The sequence below is a fragment of the Pseudorasbora parva genome, chromosome 4, assembly GCF_024679245.1.
Source record: "Pseudorasbora parva isolate DD20220531a chromosome 4, ASM2467924v1, whole genome shotgun sequence".
Taxonomy (NCBI): Eukaryota; Metazoa; Chordata; class Actinopteri; order Cypriniformes; family Gobionidae; genus Pseudorasbora; species Pseudorasbora parva.
This window is the reverse complement of record NC_090175.1, coordinates 35,563,101-35,580,460: the sequence shown is the minus strand read 5'-3', so window position 1 is coordinate 35,580,460 and position 17,360 is coordinate 35,563,101. Positions and strand designations below refer to the sequence as shown.

Below are 17,360 nucleotides of genomic sequence, written 5' to 3'. Positions count from 1 at the left end.
CGAATAGGGCTTAAAATTACAATTTTACAGTGTCTGTCAACAAGTGACTGTTTCTTGCAGTAGTTTCTCTGGCAATTTATTTGCTAATTTCTTATATGTTAAAGGTGTACATTAGCTCAAAATAAATGTGAATGGCAATATGTGTGTGATTAAGACTGTATAATTATGTTGTTGTTTTTTCTGTGTACAGGGCAGTAGGGTGCAGACGAAGGTCGGTCTCCTCATGTTGCTCTGTACCTGGATTAGCAACTGTCCAATCGCTGTGATGCACTTCCTGCACAATCAAGACAATGTTCCCTTTGTATCCTTTTATCCATATACACACACACGCAAACACCTGATTTATTAAGTTGATATACACACAAACACTGTATAACTAATCTCATTGTACTTGTACAGCGATGATAAAAAAGTTTGAAACTTTGTTAATAATTCACAGAGCGGCTTTATTTTTACTGTGTTAAAACTCTATATGGGAGGCTAGTTCTCATCACAGCTTGGTATGCTTTAAATTGCATCACAGCAACCACATTACACTTTCAATATTTTCAGATTAGAGTAATACAAGTGTAAACTTGCCTGTGATTTTGATGGCTCATATCATTTTGAGTAGTTACCTGCATGTTGTTTCCTTAAATTATGCGTTCAGCTGACAGGTCAAATTTCAGAAAACCTGGGTGAGGATGAGCGACTGGTTCAGGGTCTCTGTGCTCTCTTGTTGGGGATTTGTATCTACTATAATGACAACAGCTTAGAGAATTACACTAAGTATGTTCTTACTTTACCCTTTTTTTCTAATTTGCACTTATGTGTTTATATGTCTTTGTCTTAACTAAAGCTGTCAACTGATTTAAAATGATCCATGACTAAACTTTGGTAATTATTGCAACTAAATACATTTTATTCAATATATCAACACATCACATGTGTAAGTGTTGGTTTTGACAATTTGTGAATAGAACAACACAACACACGACACGACACGACACAACACGTAAAATAAAATAGCACAGCACGGCTATAATAGTATTGTGCCTTTGACTATTGTGACTATTGAATATTGACTATTGACTGTGTTGATGCTTTTTTTCTGAAAAGTTTTTAAAAAGCAGATACAAAGAAAAAATGATTCCTATAATGTGTTGGTTTTATATTAATAAGATGCAATGTAGGTAACTGGGTTGCTATTAAAGTTGCTAAACTTTTTTTTTTTTTATAAAAATTCTGTTTCAAAATATTAGCTGTTCCTTTGAACTTTCTATTTATCAAGGAATCCTGTAATTTCAATTTCTACAAAAATACTAAGCAGAACAAGTGGTTTTAACAATCATGATTAAAAAAAATGTTACTTGAACATCAAATCAGCATATTAAAATGTTTTCTAAAGGATCATGTGACGCTGACAACTGGAGTAAATGACTGCTGAAAATGCAGCTTTGCTATATCAGGAATAAATTAAAACTTATATTAGAAGGAAAAAAGTATTTTATTTGCCAAATTAACATTTTACAGTTGACAGACCACTTTATAACATTTTCCCCAGTGCCGTCATTAAGTGTTAGCCTCATTCAGTATCTCTCACTGTTACACAAAATATATGTTCCTCTTCCCAGAGAAAAGCTGAAGCAGTTGATTGAGAAGCGCATAGGGAAGGAAAACTTTGTGGAGAAGTTGGGCTTTATAACCAAACACGAACTGTATTCCCGTGCTGCTCAGAAACCTCAGCCAGCCTTTTCCACCCCAGAACACATGCTGTTTGATCATGAGTTCACCAAACTTGTCAAAGAGTTAGAAGGTCAGTGTTGGAGTCCTGAACCGAAACTAAGACCTCTTGAGCCTTGTTATTAACATCTGTCCGTGATCTAATCACAAGTGCAAGTTTTAAATTCAGGTGTAAATGGGTTGCAGACCTATTGAAATTCAGTCAAACAAACCAGCAAGCCATCCTAATGTGCCACATCCAACATCGTCAAGTCACCTTTATTTATATAGAGCTTTTTACAATTCCGATTGTTTCAAAGCAGCTTCACATCGTTAACAGGAAAATAATGCAACAGAATTTGATTCGGCTGTACAGATGCTCTGGAAAAAACAGTGATGTCATCTAGCTCATTTCAATTGTCAATTAGTGTCAATGCGGGCAGATCAGTAATTTAGTTGAATATCTATTTGAAGGTTTAGTTGAACATTTGAGTGTCCCCAACTGTGCAAGCCAATCCAAAGGTGTCAGTGGCAAGGAACTAAATCTCCATCACTTGCATAATGGAGAAAAATAAACCTTGGGAGAAACTAGACTCAGTCGGGGTGCCAGTTCTCTGGCCTTCATACCGTGTCGTTGAGCCTATTATTATATAGAAATTATTAGATTAGTAGGTCCACCTACTAATGCACATAATCTTTGTCAAAACCAGGGTTTTACACTTTATTAGCGAGGCACGGCTTTTAAAGATAGTAATCATCTGATCAAATCAAATCAGAAATTACTGGAAACAGATCACTGAAGATGGATGTTAATAACTTGTTTTTCGCTCAATAACATCCTTAACATGCAATGTTTTTATTATTATTGTCTTTCTCTGATGTCCACTGTTCATTCTTTGCACTAAAAATATGTTCATTCATTATTTTCCATGCTCAGAATGAAACGTCAGAATGAAATTTTGTTTATGTGCTTTAAAGAAACGCCATGTAAAATATGATTACTTATAGGACCCATTTAGGTTCAGGTAAAAGGTTTGTTTTTAATGTTCTGTGGTTCTTATTTTTCATAGGTATGATAACAAAAGCAGTACTTAAGTCAAGTGAGGAAGAGAAAAAGGAAGAAGAGGTGAAGAAAACACTAGAACAGCATGACAGTATTGTCACCCAGTACAAAGAGTTGATCAGAGAACAGGTATAAAAAAATGCATTAAACTATATCACATTCTCATATTTGTCACAGTTTCAATCCGTTATTTTTTAATTTTATAGTATGCATAAGAGTATTAATTTGCCTGGGGTTATTCATAGGGTAATAACAATAGTAACAACATTTTTTTTAAGAAATCATAGTCAGAACTGATCAAGTCAGAAACGATTAATTTAAAGAATGTTGTTTAAAGTAGTCATGTACATAGTTGTCTGACTTTTTATAAGATTAATTGGTTAAACTGTACAATAAAATGTCATTAGTTAATGTACTAACTAACATGAGCTTTATTCATCTTTGTTAACATGAATTCATTAAAATACAGTCTTTCACTGTTTGTTCATGTTAGTTCAGTCCATTACCTACTGTTAACAAACAACCCTTGATTTTAATGATGCATTAATAAACGTTAAAATTAACATTTAGATTAATAGATGCTGTAGAAGTATTATTATTTTTTAATTAATGTTAAAGTAGTTACTAATGTCAACTAATAAAACCTTATTGTAAAGTGTTATCGATTAATTGTTATTGATTATTTGATTATTTTCTGTAACAGCCATTAAGCTGAAATGGCAAAACTTAAATACTTAACTTTATTAAAAGTGATTAATGTTAATGTGTTCTGGCCCAGCCATTGCACCATAAATGAGTTTTTGTGAAAGGACCCCTTTAAACTTGGTGTGAAAAAATTGACCTGAAAAATCTTGACTAAGAAGATTGGGCTTACAGATGCCGGCTCTTTAGAACTGTAATTGCTGCCATAGATAGCCCTACTTGATCTTAATCCAGAAAAGTAAATCCTTTGTACTTCAGTTTGAAATATGGGCTATAATTGTCATATGGATAACATATTCTATATTTTAACCCCTTTTAATGGCAGGATTCTCAAATAAATGAGCTGAAGGAGCAAATGACATTGCTGACGTCCCAGAATGAAAAGATGCAGAGCACTATAACACAGCAGCTTTCTCAGATCCAGCAGCACAAAGACCAGTACAACATCCTCAAACTCAAACTAGGTACTGAGCAAATGCTGTTTTCACTTCATGTTGTAATTACCGTAAATAAAGCTCCATATGCTTTCGATTCTCTCTTGCGCTACCTTGATTTCATGCACTGCTTTAAGTCGATCACACCTTAAATCTGCAACGGTCAGGCGGTGCAAGCCGTAGTTCTCTGAAAATGACGAGTTCACATGTTGTAATTACAAGTTCTACAAGCATGTGAAGGCTTTTGCTTACACTTTTATTTTTCGGTGTCCTTGTTACAGTGTTATTATACATTTAAGTACTGAGTATATATCAATTAACTACTTGTATTTAATTCAGGGTTAGGATTAGGTTTGTGTTGTAGGGTTAAGTTGCATGTAATTATGCATAATTTATATTTATTACTATAGTAACTACATGTAACCAGGTTTTTTACAGTTATGAATCATTACAGTAATTATGGCATGATGTGAATGCACCTAGATATCAGATAAATTTCTGTGGTTTGAGAAGTATTTTAGTAGAAATCCATCATAAATTACTTTTCTTGAACTACCATTTTTACATTTTAATTACTGTTACAATTGGTCCACTCATCCTTCACACTCTCTAGGTAAAGATAATCAGCTGACGGGTAATCAGACGGATGCGGCCCATGTGAACGGACTGCAGCCAGAGGAGTTGAGTCAGCTCAGAGAACAACTTGAGGACTTGCAAAGACAAAACCAGCTGCTGCAGACACAGCTGACTGAAAAGGACTCTCTAATAACCAGCCTGGTATGTGTATGTTCAGTTCTTTCAACCTCTCCAAATGTATTTTCAATTAGTATTAGGGCTGGGTTGACCGTATAGATTTCATACAATACAAATTGTTTCAAAGTAGCTTTACATTGATAAACAGGAAAATAAATGTAAAAAGTAAATATTGCATATTATATTTTTACTTTACATACTTAATTTTACTTCAATATACAATGTACTGTATGTTTGAATAAATCTGTCATGAAACCAAGTTATTGTTATAAAATCCTACATAAATGCAATTTACAGATATTCATTATAACCTTTACTATTATAGTAATGTACTAACTGATAGGGTTTCCTGTATAGTTTTACATCATTGTTTGAGAGATATTGTACAATTGTATTTTTGTTCTTTTTTGTAATATAAATAATTTAATAAATTTTTGTTAAATTATATATATAATATAATATATATAATATACATCTGGTCTGACCCAAACATTTTGAACTGTACTTGTATATTTGGTGTGTTCCCAACAGAAAACTGAGGGTGTCCCATCAGCAGAGGGCTCAACTTCAGAGGTCACAGTATTACAAAGGGTAAAGTTCCACTGAAGATTTCATTGAGGTTTTAATCACATAACATTATGTACCGTTCTGAACCTGCTAAACCAAACACTTTGAACACTATGTCTGGTTTCAGGAGGTGGAGTTGCTGAAAGCTCAGCTGCAGAGCCAGACTGCAGAGATCACAAAATTACAGAGTGAAAAACAGGAGCTTCTCAGAGGATCTGAGACCACAGTAAGTGTATTCCACTCATTGATCATTGTACATACACTACAGTTCAGTGTGCTGTTGTCTCAGCCTTAGATGGCATCTGCACAGATCACCTATGAACCATCTGTTGCATAATTCAATCTCAGAATAATCAGCTTCATAGCTAGTCATCCAGGGCCTGTTTTTTTTTAATCAATCCACTAGGGAAGTGAAAAAAAGCATGATTCTATATTTAAATTATTCAGCTCTATTCTCAAATTGCAAAAATATATTTTCTAAATGTTAGTTAATGACGTAATGTTACCAGAACGGAAAAGACGGAGGTCAACTGACAAAAGTGATGAGACGTGTCCCATACTACAAATTTGTGCTCTGCGTTTCACTCATCCAATGGCACGCACACACACACACACATACACACACACATACACAATGAACACACACCCAGCAGTGAACAGCCAGGTTTGCTGCAGCGTCCCGGAGCAACTGGGGGTTAGGTGCCTTGCTCAAGTGGAAGAGAGCGCTGTTCACTCACTCCCCCCACCTATATTTCCTGCTGGTACTGAGACTCGAACCCGTAACCTTCCGCTTACAAGTTCGATTCTCTAACAATTAGGCCTCGACTGCTCCACTGCGAGAGAAGTGCAGCGCACAAGGCCCAGACAGTTTAGAAAGCGCACCTCATGCCGTGAGCAGCAGACGAGTACATAAATGTGCGCAATATTCATTATCAACAATAATAACATAATTGTTGTTTTAAAATTGTTTTTTGTTTTTTATCACTTTGCAGAAACTTCAAACGTTTAAATGGCTGTGAATGTGTTCTGTTCATTATTGTCTTTATTTCAGGCTGCTCCAGGAGAAAACACAGAGAAAATTGCGGAGTTAGAGAGCAGGCTCTCTGCTCAGACAGCAGAGACGCTAAAGCTTAAGGTGACTTACTTTAGACAAACATAATTTACTCGTTTACTGATTTAGTGAGCTTATATATTTTACATAATTTGCTGTTTAACCCAATTCTTGGTCCTTTTTTCTGTCCTTCTCACGCTCTTTTAGGGGGAAGTTAAAACTCTTCTGGAGAGTCGAGAAACGATGGAGAAAGACCTTGCTTCAGCCACAAGCACAGCCGCCATCGCGCAGGCAGAGCAGAGCAAGTTGCAGCAGGAGGTGCAGGAGTCCAAGAAGGAGCAGGACGATCTTCTCATGCTACTTGCTGACCAGGACCAGAAGATTCTGAGCCTGAAACAGAGACTCAAGGACTTGGGAGAGACGGTACATTCCCCACAGCACTCAAGAACAGGCCTTATTTTAACTAAGCGCATAGTCTAAAGCGCACAGGGCAAGTGCACTTAGGGTGTCCGAATCCACTTTTGCTGGTTTACGACGAAAAATGTTCGCTACAAAAAAACAATCAGTCTCATCTCCCATTCCCTTTAAAAGCCTGTTACGCTCGCACCATGGTGGATTCACTGTTTACATGGCGGAATATAGACCCTTAACCTATTTAAATACATGCGTGTATTGGCACGATTGGTCAAATAATTAGGCACTTTCACTCGTCATTACTGCAAATAGGTCATTCTGAGACATGCAATGATTATCGATTATGACATATAGGTATTATATTTATGTGCACAATAATAATCTTTTACATTTTAAACTTTTAATTTTTCATATTTTAAAATGTTTGTGTTGCTGCACTGTATGTGTTATAAGCAGAGTGTATGCGTGTTGTGGACCCGCTTGTAGGCGCATATTATTAACTCCACTCCACAGACTATTCCACAGTCGTTTTCAGTTACCTCAAAATAGCAATGACTCACCAATGCGCCTGAACACACCTCATCTTCAGACCAGCATGCCCATGGGTGAACAAATGGGCACAAATGCTTTTACTATTTAAACAGGACGTGAAAATGATAACTCTGTCGGGCTGAAACTAGCAAAAACACTTGCGTTGTGCCTGGCGCCGCATTGTGCCAGGTGTATGATAGGGCTTTGTAGTCATTACATTTTGTTTTTGTGGTCTATTTGGAAGCTATTCTTAGGCCCAGTTTACACAGAACACATTTTTTGCTGTTAAAAAATGTGAGTTGCAGCTCAGTGGAGCGAGAGAAAAAAGGTCTAGAGTCCGCATTTTTAAAAAGTTTAAATTTAAACTTAAACTTGACTTTTTAACCATAAAATGCTGCATCATGCGCGAGATACTGTGAAAGACAGCGAACTGGAGCACAACGGTTAAAGGCGGATGGCTGTCTAGCATGTGTTTACATTGAAAAAGAAGGGGAAAGTAGCGCAGTGGAAGGGAAAAACTTGTTCTGTGTGAACGGCCCCTAACATTTCTTCTTCTTACTCTTGGTTTTGATTTTTCTACAGATTGAAGATGAGGATGATCTGGATTCAAAGGACCAGTTTGATGATGATGATGAAGAGGAGGAGGAAGAAGAGTGTGATGAATAAAAAAGTATTGACTTAATAGTGGAAGTGAAAGACTGCTAACATTAACCTGTCACTTACGCTTAGAAATTGAAGGCCTTGGACAGTAGAGCTGATCTTCTGATTTTTAGAAGAATCACGTATTTCTTTACTTTCTTCAGACCTGCATTTTAATTTTTAGAATTTATTTAGCTGTGGGAGACAATACAAGGATTGTATTTTCCCAGCTAATTGAACCGGACTCATTTCTTTAAAAAAAAAATTTATTCAGATAATAAAACCAGGTGAATACTTTGTTCAACATTCCCAATGCTTATGTCATGGTCACGCACCGTAGAAGATTCTGAGGCGCTCTTTGCACTAATAATGGAGAGGAGAAAATAAAGAAAAATTGTGCTCCTTCTTTGTTGTACATAGTGCAAAACCATGGAGATGTTCAGTCTGCATTTCCTAACTGCTTGTGAGAGTGTCTTTATGATGGGTGGGTGTATTCTGTAAGACATGCCTTCTCTGCTCAGGTGCATAGTGAACTCTGTTTGACATCTCATTCAAGTGGTTTTCTGGTTTGATGGCTTCCTGGTTAGGTGGCTGATACGTTTTTTTTTTTTTTTTTTTTTTTTTGTCTTTCATCTGTTCCTGCATGTCAACAGTTGTTAGAATTTTTACAGTCATCCACTCATATTTACATATGATCAAAACACCAACTCACTTTTGTGCTCTCACAGGTCACGTTGTTCCCAATGTGTTGTTCATCAAAACACTGCTGAAGTCCCACTAAATGTTGGGATGTACATTTTCAGGTTCCTCTAAAACTGGAGAGCTATTTAGCAAAATTTGGTTTAGCCTTTGTTTAATTTATGGATAAGCAAGCCTCATTAGAATAAACTATATAAAAACTTGTCTGTGATGTTTGAAGAATTGTACAACCATCAGAAATTCTAAAGGATCGCATTTAATTAAAATTCACAAAAGATAATTTTCTCCAAAACAGACAACTACGCCTTAATATCCTACAACCTACATGTTTGCACACTGAAATATGGAGAATGTTTTCGTTTAGCATTTTCGTTCATCTCAATGGCCCTTCAAAGACAATTGTGGGTGCCTGGAGAAAAATCCTATAAAATAATGCAATATGTTCTATTTGTATTTGTACACTACAATTCAGAAATTTTGAATCAGAGAATTTCATGTTTTGGAAAGAAAGGTATTCTTCTGTTTAAGGTAGCATTAAAATCTCAAAATGTGTATTAATGTAAAAGTGTTATTTAAAGTAACATCTATGTTTTTATTATACAAAACTGACCTGTGCTGGCAAAGCCTTTTTTTCAGCAAGCATGCTCGTGAGAGAAGTGGGACACCCTGATGCACAACAACAAGATGTACCAAGTCTCTTGAGAAACGGGCCTGTTGCTCAAATTCATGTGCTTGTGACAATGTTTTGTTTTTTATGAATGGGTCCCATTTCCTCAGTGAACAGGCTGTGCTACAAGCCTGGGACCTCTTAGTAGGCCTGTCAGAGGCCTGGGACAACGTTCCTAGCTCTAAACATTTGAAGATCAGCGTCAATTTGCAATTGAAATATTAGTTTATAACTTTATACATTTCTTTATTGTGATTTTTGATCAATTTAATGCACCCATAATAAATAATACATTACATTTCAAAATGTCAGTGATCCCGACCCAAACTTCTGAACAGTGTTATATGCTATGTGAGCCTATGTGATTAACCAACAGAGGGAAACTTGCCACGCACTCATTATATTACAGGAATAAATAAGTATTTAATAAATGAAAACAACAAATAAATAAGAATTAATAAGTATTATTAAACAAATTGAAACGATTACAGGCCTTATTTGAAGGTGTTAATTGAAAATTAAAATACGTTTGCCCCACTGGATCATATATATATATATATATATATATATATATATATATATATATATATATACATACACATGTATATATATATACACATGTATATATATATATATATATATATATATATATATATATATATATATATACATGTATTGGACTAAGAATAAATAATTCAAGAAATGTGCGTGATAAATTATATATATATATATATATATATATATATATATATATATATATATATATATATATATATATATATATAATTTATCCCGCACATTTCTTGAATTATTTATTTATTCTTAGTCCAATACATGTTGATATTCGGTCCTCAAATGAATCACTGTGGGATGGGGGGAGGGGACAGTGTTCTCAGACACAGGTTATGGTTATATCATCTCTCATCATCTCTCATCTCTCCACCCTTTCAGTCCACCGCAGCGCCGCCCCACGCCCATAGACATCGAAAAAAACGGGACGTGAGCGAAAAGGAATACAAATGGAATACAAATAGGCGGGGCTTAGTGCGAGGAAGTTATTTCTAATTGGACAAGGTCTAATTTGTCCAAAAATGAAATATATATATATTTAACTCTCAACCATATCTTTAAACTAAATGACTATTAAATTTGTCTGGAATATTCTTAATTAAGGGAAATTCTTATCGAGACAAATGTTGGTATAACTTAGAGTCAGCGGTGACACGTGGTATATGTTCCTTTACACTCCGCAGTACATGCTGGACCAATCGCATCAGTTCTCGATTAATTTTATTTAATCAATTTATTGAAATTCTTAAAAGATATTTTAATTTGTTCCCCGGGTAACAGACACTGGAATTCATACATTTAAATGATTATACAGTGTAGTTTATAAATGCATCCAATAAAACAAACAGCGTCTTGGGATTTGAATAAGCCTCAATGGAGCGTCAGTCAGTCTGAGCGCCCAAGCGCCTCTTTAGGAGGACACGGATGTGTCACAAAGTGAACAGTAACCGATGCCAAATGATGCTCACACCTCACCTCAAACACTGCGGCATCGATGTACCGCTCAACCTATAATCTCTCACACACACTCTCTCTCTTCTGACACATTTCTGCGAGTGAGTTTTTAAAAAGACGCGGATCTAGCCTTGGGATATACTGCATGACCATCACAAAGGTAAGAAAACTCATATTTGTACTTAGCTGTAGTTTTCTCTAGATTTTGTGTAAATGTGTCAGGCAGGTATTTTTCATTTTCTGTAATTTTTTTATTTTGTTAGAGTTTGAGGGACTTTAGGAGTGGTTCAATACAAAAAAATGATTTTGGTAAATAATATTACAAAATGATTCTCAACTTGATAATTCTATCAAGTTTGTAAAGGCAATAGCCTATGACATTGTTTTCTTGTAATAATATCCTTAATCTCATCTCTATGCTGAATGTGTTTATTTTGAGATCATTCTTAGTCCTTGGTTAACTGACAATGCAATACATTTGTTGCAGAATTTTCTTAATATTTTATGACGTTAGTAAACAATACAACTGTACATTTTAATGTTATCTCAGGTCCATTATTAACAAATGCAACTTTTGATTTTAATAACGTAGCCTATGCCTGTAAGTAAATGTTGAAATTAACATTAAAGATTAATTAATGCTTCAGAATTATTTGGATTTCTTAGTTCATGTTAACTAATGTAGTAATCATATATCAACAAATGAAACCTTAGTGTTACTATGACTTTTCCACGATTCTTTCTATTTTAAACCTGAATTCACACTTTACATGTGATGTATTTGTATAGGCCTATAGGAATTGCTTTCAATGCACATGGAAAATATTCACCAAAAACGAAAATTCAGTTATCATTTAGGCTACTCACCTTCTTTTCATTCCAAACCTGTATTACTCTTGTTCTTCAGAACGCAAAATAAGATAAGAATAAAACAAATGAGTAAACAATTACAAAATTGTCAGTTTTGGGTGAACTAATTGGATGACAATTGTAACAACTACCACAATCTTGACGTCCAATTTGTAGCTATTTTCAATTTGTACTTTTCTTTCAAAGAAGCAAACTGCAAATGTATTCTGTATATACTAAAAAAATACTAATATAAAATAAAATAAAATATCATAAAACACGTCTGTCAGACAACATTTAGTTTAATTGGCTAAAAGACCATCATTCATGTGTTTGATACTAAATGGAGGAAATGGCATGGCTTAAGACAGACTCTAGGTCAGGTAAAGAAAGACAGTTCCTGAGGGTTGCCAGGTGTCAAAGTCCTGAGGGTGAGACATGCCAAAATGAGGTGTGGTCGTGTTCAGACATGCCTGTGAGCCATGAGCGCTGCTGCAGTCTGGGTCTTTACCTGGACACTCTGGCTCCTCTCTCCATGTAGCATTTATTCTTATTCATCCATGTCTTTCTTTAATGCTTTTTCATTACATTTCAAACAGTTCAGTGATAATTCACAGCGTAAACTGAAAAGCTAGATTTGTATGGCTGATATTATGCTGGTTGACAATAAACATGGGTGCTGCAGTGACGTATTTTTTAAAGGACAACCTAAAGTTAGAATCACCCTGGTTTCCTTTTCATTAGCTTTTAATTTGGATTATTGTTGAAATCATTGCAATTATTGTTCATAATGATAATCTTCATATTTAAATGCTACTAAAATTTGAAATCATGCAGATGTTAAATCTAAATGGCTAAACAAACTACTCCACAGTTGCTCCAGGTGCCAGTTGACTCCAATGTCACTTCCGGTAACTCTTTCAGGGTTCATTTAAGTAGAATAGTTTGTAAGAGTGCCATTATAAACACAATGAGGCTTTGAAAGTGACTACTTTTAAAATAAATCCCCGTAGAATTTACGGTAAAAAAAATATGAAAGTTAATATGGTAGCAACATTTTAGGTTTTTATGAGACAGCACTTAGTTTACTGCCTATTTTACAGCTCAAAATCATATAATTTAAAGTTTTATGTTGTAATAAGTATGTGTACACTAAAAAAATCCATTACATTTACGGTAAAAAACTGGCAGCTCTAGTTGCTAGAAATTGAATGCAAAAAATACAGCAGCAACATTTCAGGTTTTAGAGATTTAAGTTAGATTTACTGTAAAAAAAAAAGTTTTCATATACTGAAATGATTAATTGAAATGTTACATTACCAATCTATTGAAAATTTCTATTATATGTTATGCATCTTTAATATATACTGACAACCACCAATCAAAGTGGAGATGAGAGTCACATGATAAAGGTGGGCGGGTGCACAGTGTCATTCACACAAACACTAAACACAGACGATGGTAACACATGAAATTTGAAAAAAAAAAATTCCAATAAACATACATTTACCTTCATTATATGTAAATTCATGTACATAAATGATTGAAAAAATTATAAGAAGAAACAGTTATTTCAACGAAAATACATCAAATGTGAAGTGTCACAGGAAATTCTGGCAATATCAATTTACGTTTTTTCACTGTAAATTACTCAACAACCATGGCAACTATTTGGCAATAACTATTACAGTTATTCACCATATATAGTACGGAAATTTTCTGTTAACCATTTAACTGTTTTTCACTGTATGACATTTTTTTAATGTCCCAGATAACCTCTGTAGTCCCATTAAGCTACTTGTTAGCAACCGTCTTTTTCATGACAAGTAAAAGTTTTAAAAGATCACTTTTTTTTATGGACTAAGTGATTTCAGAAGTCCTGCATACATCACCAGAGAGAACCCCACGAGCAATTTTGCGTTTAAAGGATGTCTTGTCTAATAGCCATCCAAACACAGCCCTGACGTCTAGGCTAAACAAGGCAAAATTTTGTCTGTCAGTGACGTCTAACCATAGACCAAAAATAGACTAGTAATCAATTAGATAACATGTCAAAGAAATGAAACTAAAGACCTTGCTATTGATTTAGCTTACATGTAGAATATCATATAACTCACAGAAATGACATGTTGCCAACTTCAAGGTTATTTTGGCTAGAAGTGGGCTATATTGTTTCTATAGTCTATAGCCACAATGTAATTTCCCCCCACCCAATTAAGATATTTTGATTTCAAATTGCAAGGTCATACAAAATGTAAAAATAATGATAAATAGTTTAAAATAATGATTCAAGATTTCATGCTGAATTTGAGACAGTTAATTTATTTATTTTAGTGCATACAGAAGGAGAATTACACCAAATGTTACACCAAACATGAATATTTTGAGCAAACAAGGTTTTGAATAAAAACAATACAATTTTGTAATTTTGGATGGGTTTGTCTGCTGAACATTACATACATACATACATTACATACATACACTCATCTAAAGGATTATTAGGAACACCATAATAATACTGTGTTTGACCCCCTTAATTCTACGTGGCATTGATTCAACAAGGTGCTGAAAGCATTCTTTAGAAATGTTGGCCCATATTGATAGGATAGCATCTTGCAGTTGATGGAGATTTGTGGGATGCACATCCAGGGCACGAAACTCCCGTTCCAACACATCCCAAAGATGCTCTATTGGGTTGAGATCTGGTGAATGTGGGGGCCATTTTAATACAATGAACTCATTGTCATGTTCAAGAAACCAATTTGAAATGATTTAAGCTTTGTGACATGATGCATTATCCTACTGGAAGTAGTAATCAGAGGATGGGTACATGGTGGTCATAAAGGGATGGACATGCTCAGAAACAATGCTCAGGCTGGCCGTGGCATTTAAATGATGCCCAATTGGCACTAAGGGGCCTAAAGTGTGCCAAGAAAACATCCCCCACATCATTACACCACCACCACCAGCAGCCTGCACCGTGGTAACAAGGCATGATGGATCCATGTTTTCATTCTGTTTATGCCAAATTCTGACTCTACCATCTGAATGTCTCAACAGAAATCGAGACTCATCAGACCAGGCAACATTTTTCCAGTCTTCAACTGTCCAATTTTGCTGAGCTTGTGCAAACTGTAGCCTCTTTTTCCTATTTGTAGTGGAGATGAGTGGTACCCGGTGGGGTCTTCTGCTGTTGTAGCCCATCCGCCTCAAGGTTGTGCGTGTTGTGGCTTATGCTTTGCTGCATACCTTGTTTGTAACGAGTGGTTATTTCAGTCAAAGTTGCACTTCTATCAGATTGAATCAGTCGGGCCATTCTCCTCTGACTTCTAGCATCAACAAGGCATTTTTGCCCACTGGACTGCCGCATACAGGATGTTTTTCCCTTTTCACACCATTCTTAGCAAACCCTAGAAATGGTTGTGCGTGAAAATCCCAGTAACTGAGCAGATTGTGAAATACTCAGTCCGGCCCGTCTGGCACCAACAACCGTGCCACGCTCAAAATTGCTTAAATCACCTTTCTTTCCCATTCTGACATTCAGTTTGGAGTTCAGGAGATTGTCTTGACCAGGACCACACCCCTAAATGCATTGAAGCAACTACCATGTGATTGGTTGATTAGATAATTGCATTAATGAGAAATTGAACAAGTGTTCCTAATAATCCTTTAGGTGAGTATACAAACATAGATACTTACATACATACATACAGTTCCTTCTAAAAAAAATTAGCCTATGTGATAAAAGTTCATTATTTTACATAATGTAATGATACAAATTAAACCTTCATATATTTTAGATTCATTGCACACCAACTGAAATATTTCACGTCTTTTATTGTTTTAATACTGATGATTTTGGCATTTTAGCAAAATCATCAGTATTAAAAAATTATCATATTTCATCCGACCAATAAAAGAAAAGTGTTTTTAATACAAAATAAAAGTCAACCTTCAAATAATTATGTTCAGTTATGCACTCAATACTTGGTCAGGAATCCTTTTGCAGAAATGACTGCTTCAATGCGGCGTGGCATGGAGGTAATCAGCCTGTGGCACTGCTGAGGTGTTATGGAGGCCCAGGATGCTTCGATAGCGGCCTTAAGCTCATCCAGAGTGTTGGGTCTTGCGTCTCTCAACTTTCTCTTCACAATATCCCACAGATTCTCTATGGGGTTCAGATCAGGAGAGTTGGCAGGCCAATTGAGTACAGTAATACCATGGTCAGTAAACCATTTACCAGTGGTTTTGGCACTGTGAGCAGGTGCCAGGTTGTGCTGAAAAATGAAATCTTCATCTCCGTAAAGCTTTTCAGCAGATGGAAGCATGAAGTGCTCCAAAATCTCCTGATAGCTAGCTGCAGTGACCCTGCCTTTGATAAAACACAGTGGACCAACGCCAGCAGCTGACATGGCACCCCAGACCATCACTGACTGTGGGTACTTGACACTGGGTCCGGTCACCTCTTCTCGTTGTGCAGCGTTTTTTGCCACACTTTTTCCTTCCCACAGACTTCCCACTGAGGTGCCTTGATACAGCACTCTGGGAACAGCCTATTCGTTCAGAAATTTCTTTCTGTGTCTTACCCTCTCGCTTGAGGGTGTCAATGATGGCCTTCTGGACAGGGTCGGGTCGGCAGTCTTACCCATGATTGTGGTTTTGAGTAATGAACTAGGCTGTGAGTTTTTAAAAGCCTCAGGAATCTTTTGCAGGTGTTTAGAGTTAATTAGCTGATTCAGATGATTAGGTTAATAACTCGTTTAGAGAACCTTTTCATGATATGCTCATTTTTTGAGATAGGAATTTTGGGTTTTCATGAGCTGAATGCCAAAATCATCAGTATTAAAACAATAAAAGACCTGAAATATTTCAGTTGGTGTGCAATGGATCTAATATATATGAAAGTTAAATTTGTATCATTACATTATGGAAAAGAATGAACTTTTATCACATATGCTAATTCTTTGAGAAGGATCTGTACATACATACATACATACATACATACATACATACATACATACATACATACATACATACATACATACATACATACATACATACAAAGATCCATTATGATTTTGATATAATCAAAGATCTTTGATAATTGAATTTGTATATGTTAGGGGTGTCCATGGTTAACCGATTGACCGATTAACCGTTAAAAATTGCGTAACCGAGTGAAACATTTTACTCGGTTAAGTGGCGTCAATTACGTGCTTTGAATTTAGTTGTAATATATGTTTGCACCCCTAGAGACCGCAAAAGCGCTGCCAGACATTTGTAATATCCACAAGAAGAAGTCATGACCAGCTTTCTAAGCGGGCAAAGAAAGCGTGGGAGCACTTTAAAAATGAGAGTGACGGGGCAAAATGCAAGTATTGCAATGCAGTGCTAACCGCATTTCTCAGGCTATAAGTTGCTCCGGAGTATGAGTCGCATCAGTCAAAATATGCGTCATGAAGAGGAAAATAACATACGTCGCACTGGACTATAAGTCGCATTAGGGCAGAAGCAGAGCGCGAGCCGCGCGCGCTGTACATAACGGAGCAGAAGAAAGAAAGTTTTAAGTGAGAAACTTGTGAATGACTAGAGAAAAGCAGACGTTACTTTAACTGTAATGAAGAAAACAAAAAAGCTAATCGCGGACTGAAAGCAAGATGGCCAGAGCTGAAGGGACGATTCCAAAGATGCTTGAACTCTCTGCCGGGAGAGGCTCAGCAGCCGCGCGAGTCAAACGCTGTCTGTGTGAATCCTTCTCGGCGGCAT

At 35.9% G+C, this 17,360-nt stretch overlaps 2 protein-coding genes across 6 annotated transcripts in view; both read left to right on the top strand.

The window, feature by feature from the left end:
* The window catches only part of uso1 (USO1 vesicle transport factor), a 37,055-nt gene extending 28,297 nt beyond the window's left edge, over window positions 1-8,758 (top strand). For all 4 annotated transcript variants that reach the window (XM_067441624.1, XM_067441622.1, XM_067441623.1 and 1 more), the window contains 11 exons: window positions 191-301; window positions 650-768; window positions 1,614-1,795; window positions 2,772-2,893; window positions 3,792-3,930; window positions 4,514-4,677; window positions 5,185-5,244; window positions 5,348-5,446; window positions 6,272-6,355; window positions 6,479-6,694; window positions 7,799-8,758. In XM_067441624.1, coding sequence (XP_067297725.1) covers window positions 191-301; window positions 650-768; window positions 1,614-1,795; window positions 2,772-2,893; window positions 3,792-3,930; window positions 4,514-4,677; window positions 5,185-5,244; window positions 5,348-5,446; window positions 6,272-6,355; window positions 6,479-6,694; window positions 7,799-7,882 — 1,380 coding nt within the window. In that variant the 3' untranslated portion in view covers window positions 7,883-8,758. The remainder of the gene's footprint in view (window positions 1-190; window positions 302-649; window positions 769-1,613; window positions 1,796-2,771; window positions 2,894-3,791; window positions 3,931-4,513; window positions 4,678-5,184; window positions 5,245-5,347; window positions 5,447-6,271; window positions 6,356-6,478; window positions 6,695-7,798) is intronic.
* Window positions 8,759-10,750: 1,992 nt separating this feature from the next.
* coro2aa (coronin 2Aa) overlaps window positions 10,751-17,360 on the top strand; it is a 35,857-nt gene continuing 29,247 nt past the window's right edge. Inside the window, exon 1 of one of the 2 annotated variants that reach the window (XM_067441618.1) lies at window positions 10,751-10,905. In XM_067441618.1, the coding sequence (XP_067297719.1) occupies window positions 10,891-10,905 (15 nt within the window). In that variant the 5' untranslated portion in view covers window positions 10,751-10,890. The remainder of the gene's footprint in view (window positions 10,906-17,360) is intronic. The other variant, XM_067441620.1, reaches the window with a different exon arrangement.